The sequence below is a fragment of the Muscardinus avellanarius genome, assembly GCF_963383645.1.
Source record: "Muscardinus avellanarius genome assembly, chromosome: 11".
NCBI classification, from domain to species: Eukaryota; Metazoa; Chordata; class Mammalia; order Rodentia; family Gliridae; genus Muscardinus; species Muscardinus avellanarius.
Window position 1 is genome coordinate 22,560,893 of NC_137797.1, and position 20,678 is coordinate 22,581,570.

Genomic DNA, 20,678 nt, shown 5'->3' on the forward strand with positions numbered 1-20,678 from the left:
TTCTGGAAGCATTATTTCACATCTTCTCAGTTTTATCATTCAAACACAGATAAATTTCCTAACTCTCACATATCTATAGTAACACGGCACTTGCCCATAAGTACCAACTATCTGGAAAGCTACTGGGTAAAAAAATACAAGCCTGAGGCCAGCGAAGTCAGGTGTCTGACATAAGTGAATTCCATAACTTGGCCTCTCAGAAGTTCAAGAGGAGGGTATAAAAATAAAAAGGTCTGTAAGGAAAGATTCTAGAAAGAAGTATTTTTAATTGTTCCCAATATTCATTTCTATTTTTACCTAGTTGCTGCCATGTACCAAAATTATAAGGAACAAACTGCCCCTTCTAGTTATGCAGAATACTTAATTTTATATATGCTCAGTTTGAAGCTTCAGAAAGAATTTCTAACAGCAACTAAGGGGGGGAAAGAACAAACAATGGGGGTAAATAACTTAGATTACAGGTTTCATTGAAAACCATCTTGACTGATCCACAGAACAGAAAACATGTAACTACCAACCTTCCCTCCTAATCCTCTGGCCACTGGTGGGGAGCCATGCAGCAAAGCCTACTGCATCCTCCCTTGTTCTTTCCCTAGGCCAAAGAGAACTCTTGCCAGCCTGCCTTCTCTTCTTCTCAAGGGAAGGACTACAAACAGTTATATCACCATTACATCAGATGGCTGATAGTGACTAATATGCTACTATCCATACAGTGACAGAAACACGTAAGTTCTAGGAAATTTCATCTCAATAACCCCTTTCATTTTAGAAATGAGGAAATGAGTTCTGTTGTTTGTTTTGCTTTTGGTGGTACCAGGGATTGAACCCAGGGGCTTTCTACCTTCAAGCTACAACCCCAACTCTGTTTTTTATTCTTTATTTTGAAACAGGGTCTCACTAAGTTGCAAAGGGCCTCACTAAGTAGCTGAGGCTGGCCGTGAACCTGTGATCCTACTGTCTCAGCCTCCCAAGTACTGAGATTACAATCGTAGGCCACCACGGCCAGCAGGAAATGGAAGTTTTAAGATACTAACAACTAAATCAAGTCACACTTCTAGTAAGAAGATAAAAAAGCTCAAAATCAAATCCAGATATGTGGCCACACTCTGAAATCCAAGATGAACTTGAACCTGGCATATATGTATTGTAATGAAGTCTACCTAAAAAGGATTATATTTTTCATTTAATAATACATATAGCCATTATTTCCATGGTGCTCTAAGTGCTCACTTTCCTCTTCTAAATAAAGTATTAATTAATACATAAATAATAAAGAGAATCAACTGGCACAAATCATCTACAAATTAACCACCAGAATAACAAAACAAACAAAAATACTTAAAAGTGTAGCAGAAAAATTAGTATTTCTTTCCCCGGCCTATAACTGTATGAAGTCACTTGGGAACAGAATAACAAATATAAAATTTTGATGCAATTTATTTTCAGAGACAGTAACTTATAGAGCCATAATATTTACTTGCAAAGTTCAAATATAATTTTAGGAATAGTTCAAATAGCTTTATATAAAACTAGCAGACTAATACAAAAGAATGCTCTAACTTTACCTCAATTTTTAAAGACATTATTCATTTCTTCTGTTTTCAGTCGTAGTCATTATCATCAACAAGATAAGAAAAATATGCAAAAATATCTATAACGTACCTGGATTGGCTCCTGTTGTTTAAATACAGGCCCAAGTTCAGGTAGAATTAATTTCACATATTCTTCTTTGGTGCACTCTTCAGCAATCAGTAAAACATTGGGCAAAACAAAAGGTACCATGTCGGGGTTTACAAATTCTGAAGTCAAACAGGGCAAAATTCGTTGCACAATGACACGCTGAAAGGCAAAGATGTTTTATAAAACCAAAATTTATTCAAGTCTTTAGTATTAATAATGAAGGTAAGATGACCATAGAACTTATAGCTGAAATTGATATATGCACTAGGAAAAATTGGGATATTCTTGCAAATTATGCCAAAACAAAGAGCATTAATTACGAATGTCATAGGTAGGGGGGCTATATGGTCACCCTATCATTAGGAAATCTTCCCTAGTCATCTCTTCAGTCCTTCCTTATGATTCATGTCATATGACCTGACATTACCCTGCATGTTAATTTTTGTTTCATGCACCTTAACCCTACTCACATTGACTGTAATGGTCTTGAAAGCAGGGACAGTATTTCATGCTTCCTTTTTACTCTCCACTTAAGTAAAGGGCCAGACAAATAATCAGTGGCTGATAAACACTGAACATTTCTACAACTAGGAATTACTAGTTTTACAAGCTGTGCCTTCCTTTGCATTCACCAACATCTTTTAGCCTACTTTATATCCAGGATTCAATGAGTCAGAGAGGAGTTAAAGGGATTAAGAAAGGCTAGCATCAATACAAAAATATCCCCTTAACTCTGATGAGGAAGAGATCACCACAGTGACAGCTATAGAACTCTTTTTATTGGGGGAAGGGGTACTGAGGATTGAATCCAGAGGCATTCTACCTCGAGTTACACCCCCAGCATCCCTCCCCACAGTTTTTTATGGTACCAGGGATTGAACCCAGGAGCGTTCTACCCCTGGGCTATGGCTCAGCCTCCCAAGTACTGGGACTACAAGCATGTGCCACCAAGCCCAGAAAGCCCTTTTTAAATTTATTTTAAAACAGGGTTTCACTAAGTTGACAAGTATCTCACTGGCTTCAAACCTGTGATCCTTCTATCTTGGCCTCCAAGTACTGGGACTACAGGTGTGCACCACCACCCCAAAAGGACAGTTTACAGACTTCTGACATTTAATGTCCAACTGTTGCCTGGACACAGCAAACACCCTTTTGGTTTTTAAAATCCTGTTTAATTTTAGACCAAATCTTAACTTTTGGCTTCATTCTGCAGCCTTTTATAGTTATTTACTTCTCTAAGACAAAAGTTATATTATTTGGAAAAATTATTCTAGTTAAGTCAAAGTAAGCTTTAAATTTTAAAAATTCTGACTACAATAAAAAAACTGATCAACAACAAACCTTGGGCAGTTTTGGTAGGACCTTTGGTAGTCCTTTGAAAAACTGTGATTTCTGAAGATTGTCTCTTTGGAATAAGGTATCAAAATATTGAAGTGTTACTGCACCAACATCATCAAAGAAGGGAATCTAAAAATAAAGAAAAATTTATTTTGATAAATATTAAGTTTAAAGCACCTTTCATATCTGAAACTGTCACAATATGGTGAAAAATATTTAGCAAGATAAAAATCATTTTAATAAAAATTCTAAGTCTAAAAATCAGAATAAGATATTAATTATTTTTCAAGTCGAAACCTTCGGAATAACTGAGTTGGTTGTACAACAGTACTTTACAAAAGTCTAAAGTATTGAAGAGTAAAAATCCTGAAGGCATAAGGAATACCACTTATTTATTAAAATCCATGCTTCTATGAGTAAAACAGAGGGCTATGATTCTAAAGTCCAGAATGTCTGCATATCTAATTTCAACTGTTAGGACTCAATTTATTTGAATTTTTACTTTTCTATTACAGGATTTATGTACATAAATTATGCTGTTTAAGATGAAAAGATATTGAATGAGTAACACATTCAAAAACAAAAATGTGATGTGGGGACTAAATCTTGCTTTAAGAACTCAATGGAACTTCTGTTCCTGTTGTTCCCTCCACCTTCGGTAGCAATCTTGGCGTACTTACCTTTGTCATTTGATCTGCATCTGGTCTTACAGTTGGAGTTACATTGAGCAATAGTTTCACGTGCTCACGGACTTCCTCAGGTATACTTGTAAGCGAACTAGATCCTAAACGACTCAACTATTCAAAAGTGATAACAGCAAATGAGTATAAAATATTCAAAAACAGGCATTTCTATTAATAGTTCAAAAAGTCTTTTTAAATTTTATTCAGCAATTTTTAGATGGAACAATATGCTAACTTTACTGTTGCAAAATAACTAAAATACTTGTTTTTAATATCTGAAACTATTTCCATTCCTAAAACACCCAGGTTTTTATGTTTTTTTGTTTGCTTTGTTTGTGGTACTACTAAGGATTTGGCCCAGAGGCATTTTACCTCCAAGCTCTACCTCCAACACCATTTTATTTTTTATTTTAAAACAGGGTCTTGCTGCCAGGTGTGGTTGCACACTCTTGTAATCCCCACGCTTGGGAGGCGGAGACAGGAGGATCACGCAGGTTCGAAGCCAGCCTCGCTGGCTTATGAGACCCTGTTTCCAAACAAAAATATAAAATAGGTTTATGAGTGTAGCCCGGAGGTAGATGGCTTGCCAGGAACCAAAAACAAACAAAAAAATTAATTAATTAATTAATTAATTAATTAAATAACAGGGTCTTGCTAAGTTTCTGAGAGCCTCACTAGGTTGCTGAGGCTGGCTTTGAACCTGTGATTCTCTTGTCTCAGCCTCCCAAGTGCTGGGATTACAGGCATGTGCCACCATACCCAGGCACTCTAGTAAATGCCATGATTAAAGTGGTAGTAACAAACTTTAACTAGCCTTCATAACTTATAATAATTACTCTTATTAATTCAGTCTTCTGATAACTTAAAATGAGGCACTCACCTAAGAATATTGACATTTTAAGAAATAATAAATTTTGATAAATTTTAATGCAAATAAATTTTGATAGACAAATACCTGATCCAACTGCCTACTAAAACTCTTATAAATATCTTGCTTGTTGACTTCAAATACAGGTTTCCCTTTATTAAAAACAGCATACATAACAGTTCCTAAAGAATACATATCACTGGCTGTTTCACAGCTCACAGAAAGTATGTACTCAGGAGCCAAATACTCAGGATTTGGAAGACACAATGATGGTAAATTTGGGTCCCATTCTTTACAAGGAAACTTAGGCTGTAATTAGACAGAAAAAGAATAACACAGATTAAATATTTCAAATGAAAGCAAACCGTTATCAAGCAATCAATCTTTAAATTCTTACTAGTTATACAAGTAAACATGTCACTATCACCTTTAATTCTAAAATTCTCAAATCCCAAATCTAGAAAGTCCACAAACTGATAAGAATTCTCTTATATCTGAGATCACTGAATTCTCTTCCAGAAGATAAATGATCACTGCAAAATGCAAATGAGAATATGCAGTCTGGTTCATCTTCTGGGATCCATAGGCTTCAAGTTGTATGTGCTTGGATAGAGACTATTGTTTAAAACCTTGTTCTCTTACCAACTAGCTACATAATTTAGTTAACAAATTCAAAAGACTATAGTAAAAATTAATCAAACATATGGAAGTCAAGTGCCTGACCCATAGTATGCACTTAATCAATATCAATTCTTTCTGATACCCCTGAAAATAGGTTTTAAATGACAAAGCTGACTGGGCCTGGTGGCAAAGGCTTGTACTACCAGTATTGGGAAGCTGAAATAGGAAGACTGAAGGTTCGAGGCCAGCCTTGGCGACTCAAAAGACCCTGCTTCCAAATAAAAAATAAAATACAGGGCTGGGGATGTAGCTCAGAGTTAGAACATCCCAGAGTTCAATCCCTAGCACGAAAAAATATAAAATAAAATTACAAATCTGTTCTAGATCAAATTCTAGCCTTTTACTGTGGTACTGGGGATGGAACCTGGTCCAGAACATTCTACCTCTGAGCTGCACCCCCAGGACATTTTTTTTCTTTATTTCAAAACAGGTTCTCACTACTGAGGCTGGCCATGAACTGGCAATCCTCCCAGTTCTATTTAATCCCAGCCTCTCAAGTACTGGGATTAAAAGCATGCACCACCACACTCGGCCAAATTATAGCCTTTTAAATGACTACATATAATACCCACTTGAAATATAATGAGTATCATATCACAAAAAGTCTTCTATGGCCGCGCGTGGTGGCACATGCTTATAATCCCCGCGTTTGGGAGGCAGAGACAGGAGGACTGTGCAGGTTCGAAGCCAGCCTCACTGATTTAAGAGACCTTGTTTCCAAATAAAAATATAAAATAGGTCTGGGAGTGTACCCCAGAGGTAGAAGGGCTTCCAGGAACCCCAGTACCACCAAAAAAAGTCTTCTAAGCCATAAGTAATCAATCAACACAAACATTACTCATCTAAAGCAGCATTTCTCTAAGTGTGAATAGACAGGTATTCTAATTACTAAGAAATAAGTGTGTTGGAAACAGAAAGACCCAGTTCAAATTCTGACTCTCCCACTTACCACCCACCTAAACTCAGGTGTATGGCATCATTCGTTGAGCCAAACTTACACATTTGTATTATTCATAGGCCCAATAAAGTTGTTGTGAGGATTAAATGTATAAATACATTAAAAAGTATTTAGAAAATGCTTCAATAAGTGTTAACTCTCATTGCCATCATTAATGTTGTTATCATGCTCCCTAAGCATGGGTCCATTAAGTTGGGGAAATACTGCTAAAGATTAAAAATATATGCTACAGTATTTGGTATTCTGAGGGAAAAAAAATTCTATTTAATCCAATAGTTCCCAAATGTCTTTAACAGATCTGGCATCCTTTTCTAAAGTAACATTAACTTCTGTGAAATCGATGACCTAAGAATATTTTTTATTATGGTGAACACTAGACATTTTCCATAAAGCTATAAATTTAAAGATATTATTCTACCACATAGCCAACATGTACACATTTATCAGGGTTACACTAAGTTCTCTAGTCCACCCTAGAAATAATCATAAATTTTCATGGCTTTAAAAAAATTCAAAGACTAGAACTTTATTACCTCTTGTTCAGAAGGATTGGTTGATGACACACAAAAATCAAAACCCATTATTTTCCAGGCTCCACTTTTATTCAAAATTATATTTTCTGGAGTAATATTTCCATGAACCATTTTCACACTACTATGCAAAAATGATAATCCTTCAGAAACCTGTAAATGAAAAAAGACTAGATGTTTACATAATAAATAAAACTTAAGCCAGGAGTGGTGGCGCACGCTTGTAATCCCCACGCTTGGGAGGCAGAGACAGGAGGATTGCACAGGTTTGAAGCCAGCATTGCTGGGTTAAGAGACCCTGTTTCCAAATTAAAAATATAAAATAGGTCTGGGAGTGTAACCCAGAGTTAGAAGGTTTCCATCCCCAGTACCACCAAAATAAATAAATAAATAAAATAAAATAAAATAAAATTTATTTTGGTTACAACAATAAAGTACCTCTTAAAGATCTTAATTATTAGCATGCTCATAATTCTAGCTACTGGAGAGGCTGAGGCAGAAGGATCACAAGTTGTATTTGTGTCTGAGATTATCATGGAATTTGTTAGCCAAATGGAAGGCTGGATTTCTGTCTCCAGGAAGAAGATGGTTTTGGCAAGCTAATGCTCTCTGACTTTGCAGACACCACTGTCCTTGGTTTTCCTCAAACTCCACTTCTCAGTCTATTTTGCAGGTTCCTTCTCATTTCTTTAACCTCCAGAATAAAATGTTTGGACCTCTACAATTTGCCATCTACTCTCGCTTTCTTGGTATTAGATCTGGGAGTGTAGCCCAGAGGTAGAAGGGCTTCCAGGAAGCCCAGTACCACAAAAAAAAAAAAAAAAAAAAAAAAAAAAAAGCTTCAAGCTATATGCTGACTCTTCCCAATATTTCCAGTCTGGGCCTCAGTTCAAATCCAGGCTTCATTATCTGACTATTTTCATGTTTTCTTGCCCCTGTTATAAGCATTTCAATTTCAGAGGAATAAATTTCTCCCAGGAATTCAATGCTTTTTTTCCTGTAGTCTTTCCTTATCAATTAATGACCACTTCATTGTTCTGGCTGTGTACGTAAAAAAAAACCACTGAGTTATCCTGTCCTCTCTTCTTTTATAATAAATCCTGTTACCTCCACTGTCAGAATAAGATCCAGTCTTATAGCCCTCCCCATTCTAGACTCTCATCCTCTGGCTGAGAGGACTGTGACAGCTACCTTCCTCAACTCTTTGCTTCTACTCTTGCCTTCTACACAGTTTAGTTCTCAACACAGCAGCTACTACTGGCGTTCTTGTTCCCTCCTCTCTAGCACTACAGCTAGTTCACTAATTCCTTGGCTATGTCATGCAAGATCCTGTCTCAGACTTTACTCGGGATTTTCTATGCCTATATCATTCTTTCCTCCAAGTATCTATATGGCTTTTTATTATTTTTCCCCTTTAAATGTCTCCTTTCCAGTGAGATTTTTCCTAACCACCCTGTTCAAAAGTGCATGTCCCTTTTTTCTCCCAACCAAATCATTCCTCTTTCCCTTTCACTTCTTTTTCCTTCACATCACTTATCAAATGCAATCTGTCTTCCCTTAAGAGAATACAAGCTTCCAAAAGGCAGAATTTTTTTTTGTCTGTTTTGTTCAGTGCTATGCCTTCAGTACCCAGACCTGTGCCAAACATATGGCTGTCCAGCAAATATTTGTTGCATAAATGAATGAATTATCTTTAAAAATCCCTACTTAGAGCTTTCCACATGAAAGCAAGTCAACAGCATAGAGTATACTGAGTTCTAATTTAGAAGATACCTGGGTTCCTGTCCCTAACTTCATCACTTGATCCTTGCAACTTTGAGCAAGTGACTGAGTTAGTTTAAGTCCCAGTTGGGAGATCATTTCAAACTGTGGCACCCTAACTTCATAATAGATATGGGGAAACATACACCACTCCCAATCTCTAGTCTGCCATAAGTCTATTCTACCTCTACCTAACTTTGTTCTATACTTCTAGTCCTTCTTAAGACTTGTGAGGGCATAAATGAATAAATAAATAAATAAATAAATAAATAAATAAATAAATAAGAAATAACTGTCATTAAACGGGCTGGCCTAGCATGCTCAAGGCCCTGGGTTCAATCCCTAGCACTGCTAAAACAAAACAAAGTTAACTTTTTTTCCTGCAAATAACTATCATTATTAATAACTATATGAGTATCATTATTTTCTACATATAAGTACTATGTTTCCGGCTATACTTCCGGACCTATTTTTATATTTAATTGGAAACAGGGTCTCACTGAGTTACAAAGGGCCTCACTAAGTAGCTGAGGCTGGCTTCGAACCTGTGCGATCCTCCTGTCTCAGCCTCCCAAGCGCGGGGATTACAAGCGTGAGCACCATGCCCAGCAACAATGATTTTTGATACAAGTACTAAGACAATGAATGAGCAAAGAGCACACTTTTCAACAATGGTATGAATGGGCTCCAAAAACTGATAGCCACCTACAAAAGAATAAAGTGAGGCCTTTACCTTATACCATATATAAAAATAAACTCATAAACTCAGGGTTTGGGGGTATAACTCAGTGGTAAAATGCACGCTTAGCATATGCAAGGTCTTGGGTCAAATCCTCAGGATGAAAAAAAAAAAAAAAAGGCCAAACAAACAAAAAACTCTGAAGGATATACATCAGATGTAAAATGGAGGGAGAGGGCTTCACGACACTGGATTTGGCAATGATTTCTTGTTTCAGAGGCAACAAAAGGAAAAGTATATATAATGAACTATATCAAAATAAAAATTTTTTGTGCATCAAGGAACATATCAGCCAGGCATGGTGATACATTCCTGTAGTCCCAGCACTTGGGAGGCTGAGCCAGGATGATTACCAGTTCAAGGACAGCCTCAGCAACCTAGTAAGACCCTGTTTCAAATTAAAATAAAATAGGGCTGGGGGTGTGGCTGGGAGGTAGAACACCCCGGGCTTCAATTCCTACTACCACCAAAAAAGAAAATTGAGCAACATATCTGAATAAGCATTTTGCCAAGAGATGGAGAAGCAGCGTATAAAAGGCTGCCAAAGCCATTGCCTATCAGGGAAGGACAATTAAAACCACAATGAAACACCAGTGAACATCTGTTAGGATGGCTAAAACTAGAAGGGCAAAACAGTGCAAGTTTTAAAAAGATATGAAAAAATGGAACTTTCATATACTCTTAGTAGAAGTAAAAAATGGTGTAACCACTTTGGAAAAGTTTTGTCAGTTTCTTTAAAAAGTGAAACATACAAATACCATTTGATCTAGCTAGTCCACTCTCAGGTATCTGCTTAATCAGAAGAAATAAAAATGTAAGTCCATATAAAAAATGTGCATGAATGTTCACAGCAACTTTATTTGCAATAGGCAAAATCTACAAACAAATCAAATGACTATAACAAGTAAATGGGTAAACAAACTGATATATCCATACAACGGATTACTATTCAGCAATTAAAAAAAGAATTAACTGCCTGGCATGGTGGCACAAGGTTGAAATCCCAGCACTTGGGAAGCTGAGACAGGAGGATCGCACAGGTTCGAAGCCAGCCTCAGCTACTTAGTAAGGTTCTCAGCAACTTAGCGAGACTCTGTTTCCAAATAACGCATAAAATAGGTCGGGGAGATAGCCTGGAGGTAGAAAAGCCCCTGGGTTTCACCTCCAGTAACACACACACACACACACACACACACACACACACACACACACAGAATTAACTATTAATAACATACAAAATGTGTGAATCTCAATGTTAAAAGAAGCAAGATCCAAAATGAATACACACCCATAGAATTCCATTTATAAAATGCAAACTGATACACACTAAGAGAAAGCAGGTCAGTGATTCCTGGGCCAAGGGACAGAGAAATTGCAAAAAACAGAAGGAAAGGATTACAAGAAGCAGGAGGAAGCTTACGGGAATGGGGAAGATTTGGGTCATGCTTTCATAGGTATGTACATGTCAAACTTTTAAGATTAAATAATTTGCATATGTGTAATTTACTGTAGAAAACTATACCTTAATAAAGCTGTTAAAAATTTCATAAAATGGCTAGACATGTAAGGCATACCTATAATTCTAGCTATGCTGAGGCAGGAAGATCACAAGTTCAAGACCTGCCAACTTAGCAAGACTCAGTCTCGAAATAAAAACTAAAAAGTGCTGGGTATGTGGCGTGGTGGTAGAGTATCCCTGGTAAGCCCCAGTACCAAAATATATAAATAAACAAAAAAAGCAAATAAATTAAATGATCTCTTCCCCAAGGAACTCAAATCTGCTTCACAAACAAATCTATTTCTTGGAGCTAAAGATATTCTGGTAAGCAAGGAAAGAAAAATCTGAAAAAGCAGGCATATATGAAAAAGTATCTCTTGGTATCCACAAATTTTTCTTAGAGATAAAATATTTTATCCTTATTAAATATTTTATTCCAGTTTAATGTTGTTTATGAAATAAATTTACATGATTTTAAATTCAAAAGAATCAAAAGAAACTTGCCCCATCTAAAAGTAAGTGCCCCTACTCAAAGATTACCAACATTATCAGTTTCATAAATTTAAAATATAAATTAAGTATAACAGTAATAAATATAATTTAAGTCTAACAATAACAAAGATAAATTTTATATGTTCTAGAAAAGGTTTTGGAACATAGAAATTATTTTTTAAATAGTGACAAGAATCAAAGTTTTAAAAAAGTAGTTTACATGGCTAATATGTGTCAAGTCTAACAATAACAAAAAACAATAACAAAATAACGATAGCAAAATAAAATTTCTATGTTCTAGAAGAGATTCTGGAACATAGAAATTATTTTTTAAATAGTGACAAGAATTAAAGGTTTAATAAAGTAGTTTACATGGCTAATATGTGTGAAAAGGTCAAAACAGAATTTTAAAGGAAAAAAACTCATTTTACATGTTGAATAAAAATACATACCTGAAGCAAACCATATTTAGTTTCTACATCATAAAGTTTGTAATCCTTAATGTCTGGAGATATTGAAGAAGGTAGATTTTCCCAGTTACCAAGAACATTAGCTAAACTGGCAAAAACAGGTTCTGTACAGAAGGCCAAACAATCCCTATTATAAAAAGAAAACAATCATTACTATTGTGTTTACACATTATCAAAATCAAATATATATAAACTATTTGAGGTCCTATTAAATTATTGATAAGGTAAACTCTTTGAGATTTATAAATTTCAGCATAATTATAAAACACTTCAAAAGAAGGTCAGGATTTTTATATGAATCATACTGGAAAAATCAATCTTTTCAACTAAGTATTAAAAAACTGTGACAAACTTTTCAAAACCTAAAAAGTTAGAAAAGAAAACTATTATTTTGATTGTATTTCTTCAAGTGCTTGGTACACTATGAAAAACCAATAAATTTCTAAAATAATGTTGTATCATGTCTATGGTATCATTTTGCTCAAAGAACTGCAGATTTCCCAGAGATATCTCAGAAGCAAGAAGATTCAGGAAGATGGACAGGGCATGCCTTCAAGTCTCCTGCTCTTGATGTTACTCAAAGCAGTTTTGCTTTTATCTACTTTATATATCATTCTGAAAGGTGTCAAGCTGGACACAGTGGCACACACTTTGTAACCCCAGCATTTGGGAGACTGAGACAGGAGGATCGCGGTTTGCAGACAGCTTTACTTAGTGAGGCCCTGTGCAACTTAGTGAGACCCTGATTCAAAATAAAGAATACAAAAAAAAAAATAGGGCAGGGGATGTAGATCAGAGGTCGAATGCCCCTTGGTTCCATCCCCATCCCCCCCACACACACACACACAAAGTGTCCATAGCTTTCATAGCTTTTCTTTTTCTTTTTTTTTTGGTACTAAGATTGAATCCAGGAAAATTCTACCTCTGATCTACACCACAACCCACTTTATTTTCTATTTTGAAATAGGGTCTCAAAAGTTGCTGAAACTGGCCTCAAGCCGGAAATCCTCCCATCTAAGCCTCCCTAGTACTGTGATTATAGGTGTGCACCACCATGCCCAGCTGCTTTCACTTTTTTTTTAATCAAGCCCTAACATTTTAGGCCTTGGGCCTAAAATTTCTGGAAATGAAGAACTTTAGGGTAGTATAGCAACAGTATAGTTTAAGGCTAAACCAAGCTTCTGGGCCAAGATAGTAACTGTTACATGGCGAGTAGGAATTTTGTTGTTCTTAATACCTGAATAACTTTTTCTGCCATGGACCTATTTTTCAAAAGAAAGCATATGGAAAAGCTCAGTATATCTGAGGTAGAAGCTGAAATGCTTAGGGTGAGAGAAAGGTCACATGGTCCTGTTCGGTTCACTAACAGGGGCATCAGGCATTCTTTTGTTGAACAGTACTGAAAGTTGCTCAAATATTCTCCCCAAGACTCATTATTTTAACTTTTTTTTTTTTATACTTTTGCTGTCTTGACCCCAAAATCATCATCCTTGGTCACATCAGAATCCACATGATTTTGTTTTAAGCTCTAAGGCCTAATGATGTCTGATGAATATTCATTTCTATTATCATTACAGTCATAGAGCAGAGGTGTTACATCTTTTCAAGGACGACCTACCCAAACCATAGTTATTTATCAGTTCTTTCTTTCTTTCTTTTTTTCTTTCCTTCATACTTGAGGTTGAACACAGAAACACAAACCTCTGAGATACACCACCTCCCCTATTTTATTTTTCATTCTGAAAATAAGGGCCTCACTAAGATGCTGAGGTTGTCCTTGAACCTGTGATCCTTCGGCCTCAGCCTCCCAAGTATTGAGATTACAGGAGTGTGCTGCAACACCCAGCATTATTTACTTTCACAACCTCCACCAAAACTGAGCTTCCCAGTATCTTTACACAACAAATTAAATCCTTATTCTACTGGATTACTTTCTTTCTCCCAATGACCTTTCCTATCTGAACTTTTGCTATTTTTTTCTGGGTAAATTTTTACTCTGCATTGACCATCACAGGTTTCTTTTGCTAAGTCACAGAGGACCCTGTAACCCTGCTTCTATATTTTTCAAGAACATGTATTCAGAGCACAGCCCTCTATTTAACGTCTAATTCCATGGCCCCCTTTCTCAACTGCTTACCTGTAAGCACTTTCTACTTCACAATAAAGCGCAGCTCATCTAACACGTCTTAACTTCCCCCAGTACGATCTCCTCCACCATCCTCCTCGAGTCCCTCCTACAGGACCATTCACATGCCTTCTCCTGGCCCCTTTGTGCTTTCTAGTTACAAACTGCCATCCTATGGAAATGATGAAATGTCACTGACAACCTCTCACGAGCCAAATACCAGGCGTTCTTCTCAGTCCTTTTCCTTTCATTTTGTCGTCCCAGCGTTAGTGGGTCCTTTCCTCTCTCCTTTGGCTTCCACAACATGTCATCAAGCTTTCTCCAGTCATATGACAATTGCTCTCCTTTGTCTTTCCCCTACCTTTCAAGGTTCTTTCCTCAGTACACTGCTGCTTTTACTCATGTTCTTGAAAACTGCTTCTTTTTTGGCGGGGGGTGGTACTGGGGATTTAACACAAGGGCATTCTTTCACCAAGATAAAATACCTCTATTTTGTTTCTTATTTTAAAACTGGATCTCACTAAACTGCTGAGAGCCTCCCTAAGTTGTTGAGGCTGGCCTCAAACCTAAGATCCTTCCTTTTTCAGCCTCCCAAGTACTGGGATAATAGGTGTGTGCCACCATGCCTATAATTTTTTGCCCCCCCCAACACACACACAGGGCTGGGAATTAAACCCAGGGGCATTCTACCTCTGAGCTATACCCTCAGCCCTATTTTTTATTTTTTTATTTTTTGCTGGTACTGGGGATGGAACCCAGGAGCTTTCTACCTTCGGGCTATACTCCCAGACCCATTTTATATTTTATTTGGAAACAGGGTCGCACTAAGTTGCTGAGAGCCTAAGTAGCTGAGGCTGGCTTCGAACCTGTGCGATCCTCCTGTCTCAGCCTCCCAAGCATGGAGATTACAAGTGTGTGCCACCACACCCGGCGCCCTATTTTTTATTTTGAAACAGGGTCTAACTATGTTGCTAAGGGGCCTCACTAAATAGTTGAGGCTGGCCACAAACCTGCAATTCTTCTGTATCACCCTTCTAACTATTGGGATTAAAAGAGTGTTCCAGCCGGGCGTGGTGGCGCACGCTTGTAATCCCCGCGCTTGGGAGGCTGAGACAGGAGGATCGCGCAGGTTCGAAGCCAGCCACGCACGCTGGCTTAGGAGACCCTGTTTCCAAATAAAAATGTAAAAATAGGTCTGGGAGTGTAGCCCGGAGGTAGAAGGGCTTCCAGGAACCCCAGTACCACCAAAAAAAAAAAAAAAAAAAAAACAAAAAAAAAAACCAAAAAAGAGTGTTCCAGAAAAAAAACACTATTTTAACCTGTTTTCAACTACTGCTTCTCTGTCATCCCCACATCCATCACAACTACAATATTTTGTCTGAATTACCCTTTCTGTAATAGTATTACTTCATAAAAAGCTGGAAGCTATTTTTCTCTTCCCTAAAGTGTCCCTATATCTACTGATGCTTTTTTACAACCTAACAATAAAGATGTCTTAACCTTAAAATCATCTCTTTCTAATTACCAATAAATTTCTAGTTTTAAAATACTTAAATCGCCGGGCGTGGTGGCGCACGCTTGTAATCCGCGCACTTGGGAGGCGGAGACAGGAGGATTGCACTGGTTCGGAGTCAGCCTCGCTGGCTTAAGAGACCCTGTTTCCAAATAAAAAACTAAAAAATAGGTCAAGGAGTGTAGCCCAAAGGTAGAAGGGCTTCCAGGAACCCCAGTACCACCAAAAAAAAAAAAAAAAAAAAATTTAATCACTATCAAAGAAGCAACAGGAACAGAAAAGAATGTAACACACTGGTCCTATCAAATTTGTAAATGTAATTATGACATAAAAGACATGCAGATAGAAGTTAAAATAACATGGATATTTTTATAATAAGTGATATATGAATATCTTTCTGGGCAGACACAACAGAAGAGTTTTAAAAAATGGACTCAAAATTCAGGATGATAAGTAACTCAGTTTTGACAGTTAAAACCATAGTTTAAATAATATCTCTTATTCTCCATTCTATATAACTGTCAAATTTAAAGTATCATTTAAATTGCCAAATTTAAATTAGTTGAATATAAAGCATGTAGCGTGTGTGTGTGTGTGTGTGTGTGTGTGTGTGTGTGTGTTACACTAGGGACTGAACCCAGATGCATTCTAACTCCAAGCTACACCCCCAGCACTATTATTTTTTAAAACAGGGTCTCACTAAGTTGATGAGGCCAACCTCAAATCTGTGACCCTCCTGTCTCTGCTCCCTCCACCAAAATGTTGGGATTACAGGTATGCAACACCATGCCTGGCTTAGCATGGTTTTTCTAATGGTAAACTTTGCCTTTTTTTCTTTTGGGTTGAAAAAAAGGATCTGTGCCTTTGAGTGGGGAGTAGTTTAATGAAGATTCCAATGAAAGAACTTCTCAGAAACTCAGTAGGAAAAACTGATAGAAGCAAAATTATCCTGGCTGAAGGGAGATGGGAAGCCAGAGCCCAGCCCACTGAGTCCTTCGCTTGTCTGTTCCTCTCCTCCCCCTTCCTTAAAATCCTAAAGACTGCAGACCACAAATGTCAAAACAATTGATGAAGATCTATATTAAGAGAATAAAGTCTAAGGAGAAAGAAATTAAATGAATAAGAGATTATGAATAATGTGGAAAAGGCTTCAAAGCTAGGGTACCTAAAGGAATATTAAAAGCACCACAGGCAGCACGGTGTGGTGGCGCACACCTACGAGCCCAGTACTCGAGAGGCTGAAACAGGAGAATCTCAGGTTCACAGACGGCCTCAGCTGTCTATGCTGACAGCTATGGACTGACACACTGGGCTTAATGAAGACGAAAATTCTACAACAGCACTTACATACACAAATACATAAGAACTGATCCCCCAAATGACAAATCAATGAAAAGAAGACAAGAAGTTCTAGCAGAACCGTACAGACAGCTACTTTCAGGCAGTGAATGTATTCCATACTTCTCTTACATCTTCCATTTTGACTACTGTAGCATGAACACAGAGTAGGCACTTAAAAACAGACTCTTATCAAATGTGAAGAAAGTCTTAATATCTCAAAACAAACATATACATGCATAATGCAAATACATGTTACGGAAATAATGAATCTTTAAGAACTCAATAAATCATAACAAATTTTACTAACATTTGAATTAGCTTTCAAAAATAGTTATTTTTAATTATATGTCTTCAAGAAGTCTCTCTCATATAAGTTTTTATAAAAACTTACCTTGATTCTTCTAAAGGATGCTGGACAGTAAGAAGTCGGGGATGTCGTAGCCGAGTTAACTGTTGGACTCCTCGTTTTAGAGAATCGATGATTTGATCCTTTTCAAACTTTTGATATTTGTCAATCAGCTTTTTATCAAAAACAAAAACAGCAACTTCCTAATAAAAGAATTGTGTAACTAATTTTAATCAAAAATTATATAAAAGTAATAAAATTACAGTGAGTGTCAAGTCTACAAATAGGACTAAAAACTAATGCTATGGAAATTTTAACACCATTGTAATGCTTTTCTGATCAAAACACTGGTTTCTTCATGATTAGTAAATATAAGTATTTTTAAACATATGAAACTCAGAATCCTCATCTAAAGAGAAGAATATCTCTACCATCCCTTTGAATTCTGGTATCAGATACACATGATCTGTGTGTTAAATATTTCCCCTTTTGTAAATCAGAATTAAAACACAAATTAAAATGTTTAACAATTTAGCCAGGCATAGTGGCACATGCCTGCAATCCCAGATTTTGAGAAGCTGAGACAAAAGAATGTCAAAGTGGAGGATTATCCTCAGCAACTTAGCAAGGCCCTGTTTCAAAATAAGAAAAATAAAATTAATAAAATTTATTAAATAAAATAAAAATTTTTAACTATCAATATCCACGACAGTATCTATTTTATTGTTCCCTTCTATTTTCTTTTGTTTTTATTTTTGATTTTTGCTACATTAGGATTATTTTCACAAATTATCCTGGCAACCTAATCAACTAAAAAAGATTCAGTGCTGAATTCCAATCTAAAAAATTTTCAAAATAATCTGTTTTAAATTGAAGGCTCTTTCTACACATAAATAAGAGGACAAATTCTGATAATAACACAAAGGAACTATTAATTAATTAATTAATTAATTAATTTAATTCTAACACTCCATTACCCAAGCACTTGTTTTGTTTTTTGTACTGAGCTATTTTTTATTTTGAAATAGGGTTCCTAAATTGCTGAGGCCAGCTTCAAACTTGCAATCCTGATGTCTCAGCCCCCCAAATTCTGGGATGATGGGCATGAACCACTGCACTCCACCACCCAAGCATTTGTAAGAAGGCATTTTCAATAACAAAGGATGTGTTAATCTGACCATAATTTGAGTCAGTTTCCCTACAACTGACCAGCTGCCTTTACACAACTTTTTCCAACAGAAAACTGGGGAAAGATAATACTATAAATAACTCATAAAATCACTGAGGAGTAAATGACACAGAAATATAACAATAATTCCTGCCGGGAGTGGTGGTGCATGCTTGTAATCCCTGCACTTGGGAGGCAGAGACAGGAGGATCGCACATGTTCAAAGCCAGCCGTGCTGACTTAAGAGACCCTGTTTCCAAAAATAAAAAAGTATAAAATAGGTCTGGGAGTGTAGCCCGGAGGGAGAAGGGCTTCCAGGAACCCCAGTACCACCAAAATAATAATAATAATAATAATAATAATAATAATAATAATAATAATAACAACAACAACAATAATTCATTGCAATATCTGACATGCTATAAACATTCGATAAATGTTAGTTATCATTGTGACACTACTAATACCAGGACCTATACTTTGTTATTTTCTATTACTAGTGAGTTTTCCACCAACACACATCTACTCAATGATATACATATGATCAATGATATGAACACTGAAGGCCAATATCAAATATCATCTATGAAAAATAAAAGGTAGAGATTCAACATCTTGTCAACTTCATAAGGAACATTAATATATCAACTAAAACAAAATACTGTGAAATAAACATAATGCCTCTCCCGTACAGCATAAACATTCAGCATGAAAGAATGTAATAGTGGTTACGAACCCAGATTCTAGGTTTACAGCAGCCAAAACTGGAAAGCCATGCCTGCATCTTATTTATGTTTACCTTGAACTCAAAACCTTAGCCAGGCATGGTGGCTCACACTTGCAGTCCCAGTACTTAGGAGGCTAAGACAAGGGGATCAAGGTGTGTAGCCAGCCTCAGCAACTTAAGCAAGGCCCTCCGCAACTTAGTGAGACCCTGTTTCAAAATAAAAACTAAAATAGGGCTGGGAGTATAGCTTGGAGATAGAATCCCCCTAGGTCCAATCCCCAGTTCCATAAACAAAACAAAAACCTTGATCTTGTTATTTTTAGACCAGAATAACATAAAATGAGATAAGAACAAATGTATTACAATATATTCTATAGCTAGTTCCACGCATTAGTCTAATAAGGAATCTTACAAATAAAGATGTTTCCAAGTCAACTGACTTAGAGAAATAACAATAGATAACATTTGCATAGTTACATGCCAAATATTCCTGTGTGTGGTAATAATAATTCTTTCTCAGGGATTATTCCATTCCTCACAGCAATCCTATCAGACAAGTTACATTATTCCCAAATCACAGATGAGGACATTGTAGAAAGGATACATGTTGTATCTAAGATCTCATAGGTAACAAGAAAAGTTGAGATTCAAACCCAGGTATTTAAGAGCCAATATACAGCAATTCTGATTTCTCAGAAATAACATATGGAAAACTCAAGAAAAACACAATACAGTCCTTCAGGAAAGAAGTCACTAAAAATGAGTGACAACTTTTTTTTTAATTAATTTATTTTTTAAATTGGTGCATTGTAGTCATATATCAATCACATTGGAGTACAAGACTTGAGAGGATATACAAGCACACATCATCCAATTAGCCCTTCTTCAGCCCCCATCCCATTCCCTCCCCCTCCCTCCATCCCACACTTCTTTGGTGATTTACTTTGATACATTTGTTTATATACCTCCTGCGTTTTAAAGAGGCTCATACCCTCTGATTGATCACATTAGTTGCTTCACTATAGGGCCCTTTCTATAGCTCAACCAAAATGAGTGACAACTTTAAGAAACATTCATGCCAGGCGTGGTGACTCACACTTGTAATCCTAGCTTTGGGGGGGCTGAGACAGGAAGGTCGCAGGTTCATAGCCAGCCTCAGCTATTTAGTGAGGCCCTCTGCAACTTAGTGAGATCCTGTTTCAAAATAAAGAATAAAAAATAGGGCTTGGGGTGTAGCTCAGAGGTAGAGTGCCCCTGGGTTCAATCCCCAGTTCCATACACACACAAAAAAAGAAGCATGCATATACAAATTGAGTGTCTCTTATACAAAATTTTGGACCAGAGGTCTTCAGATTTTTGGATTTTTCAAATTCTGAAACTGTGCATATATATATATATATATATATATATATATATATATATATATATATATGATGTCTTAAGAATGGGACCCAAATCTAAACTGGAACTTCACTTAAGTGTCATATATACCTTACACTCACAGCCTGAAGAAATTTTATAGAATAGTTTCAGTGCATCTGTATTTTGATAGCAATCCATTATTTGAGGCCAGGTTTAGAATTTTACACTGTGAGCCAGGCATGATGGTACACGCCTGTAATGCCAGTACTTGAAAGGCTCAGACAGAAGGACTGGAGGTTCAAGATCAATCTTAGTGAGCCTTGTGAGTTCCTATTTCAAACTAAAATTAAAAAATATCAAAAAGAAAAAGAAGAAGAGGAGGAGGAGGAGGAGGAGGA

The 20,678-nt window shown here is 36.6% G+C and overlaps 1 protein-coding gene across 4 annotated transcripts in view; it reads right to left on the reverse strand.

Annotated features, from left to right (window-relative positions):
- Positions 1–20,678, reverse strand: part of SCYL2 (SCY1 like pseudokinase 2) — a gene marked incomplete at both ends in the record, with an annotated part of 47,204 nt that overhangs the window by 18,224 nt on the left and 8,302 nt on the right. For all 4 annotated transcript variants that reach the window (XM_080706243.1, XM_080706242.1, XM_080706241.1 and 1 more), the window contains 7 exons: positions 1,663–1,839; positions 3,022–3,147; positions 3,699–3,815; positions 4,657–4,878; positions 6,742–6,891; positions 11,681–11,825; positions 17,069–17,226. In XM_080706243.1, the coding sequence (XP_080562369.1) occupies positions 1,663–1,839; positions 3,022–3,147; positions 3,699–3,815; positions 4,657–4,878; positions 6,742–6,891; positions 11,681–11,825; positions 17,069–17,226 (1,095 nt within the window). The remainder of the gene's footprint in view (positions 1–1,662; positions 1,840–3,021; positions 3,148–3,698; positions 3,816–4,656; positions 4,879–6,741; positions 6,892–11,680; positions 11,826–17,068; positions 17,227–20,678) is intronic.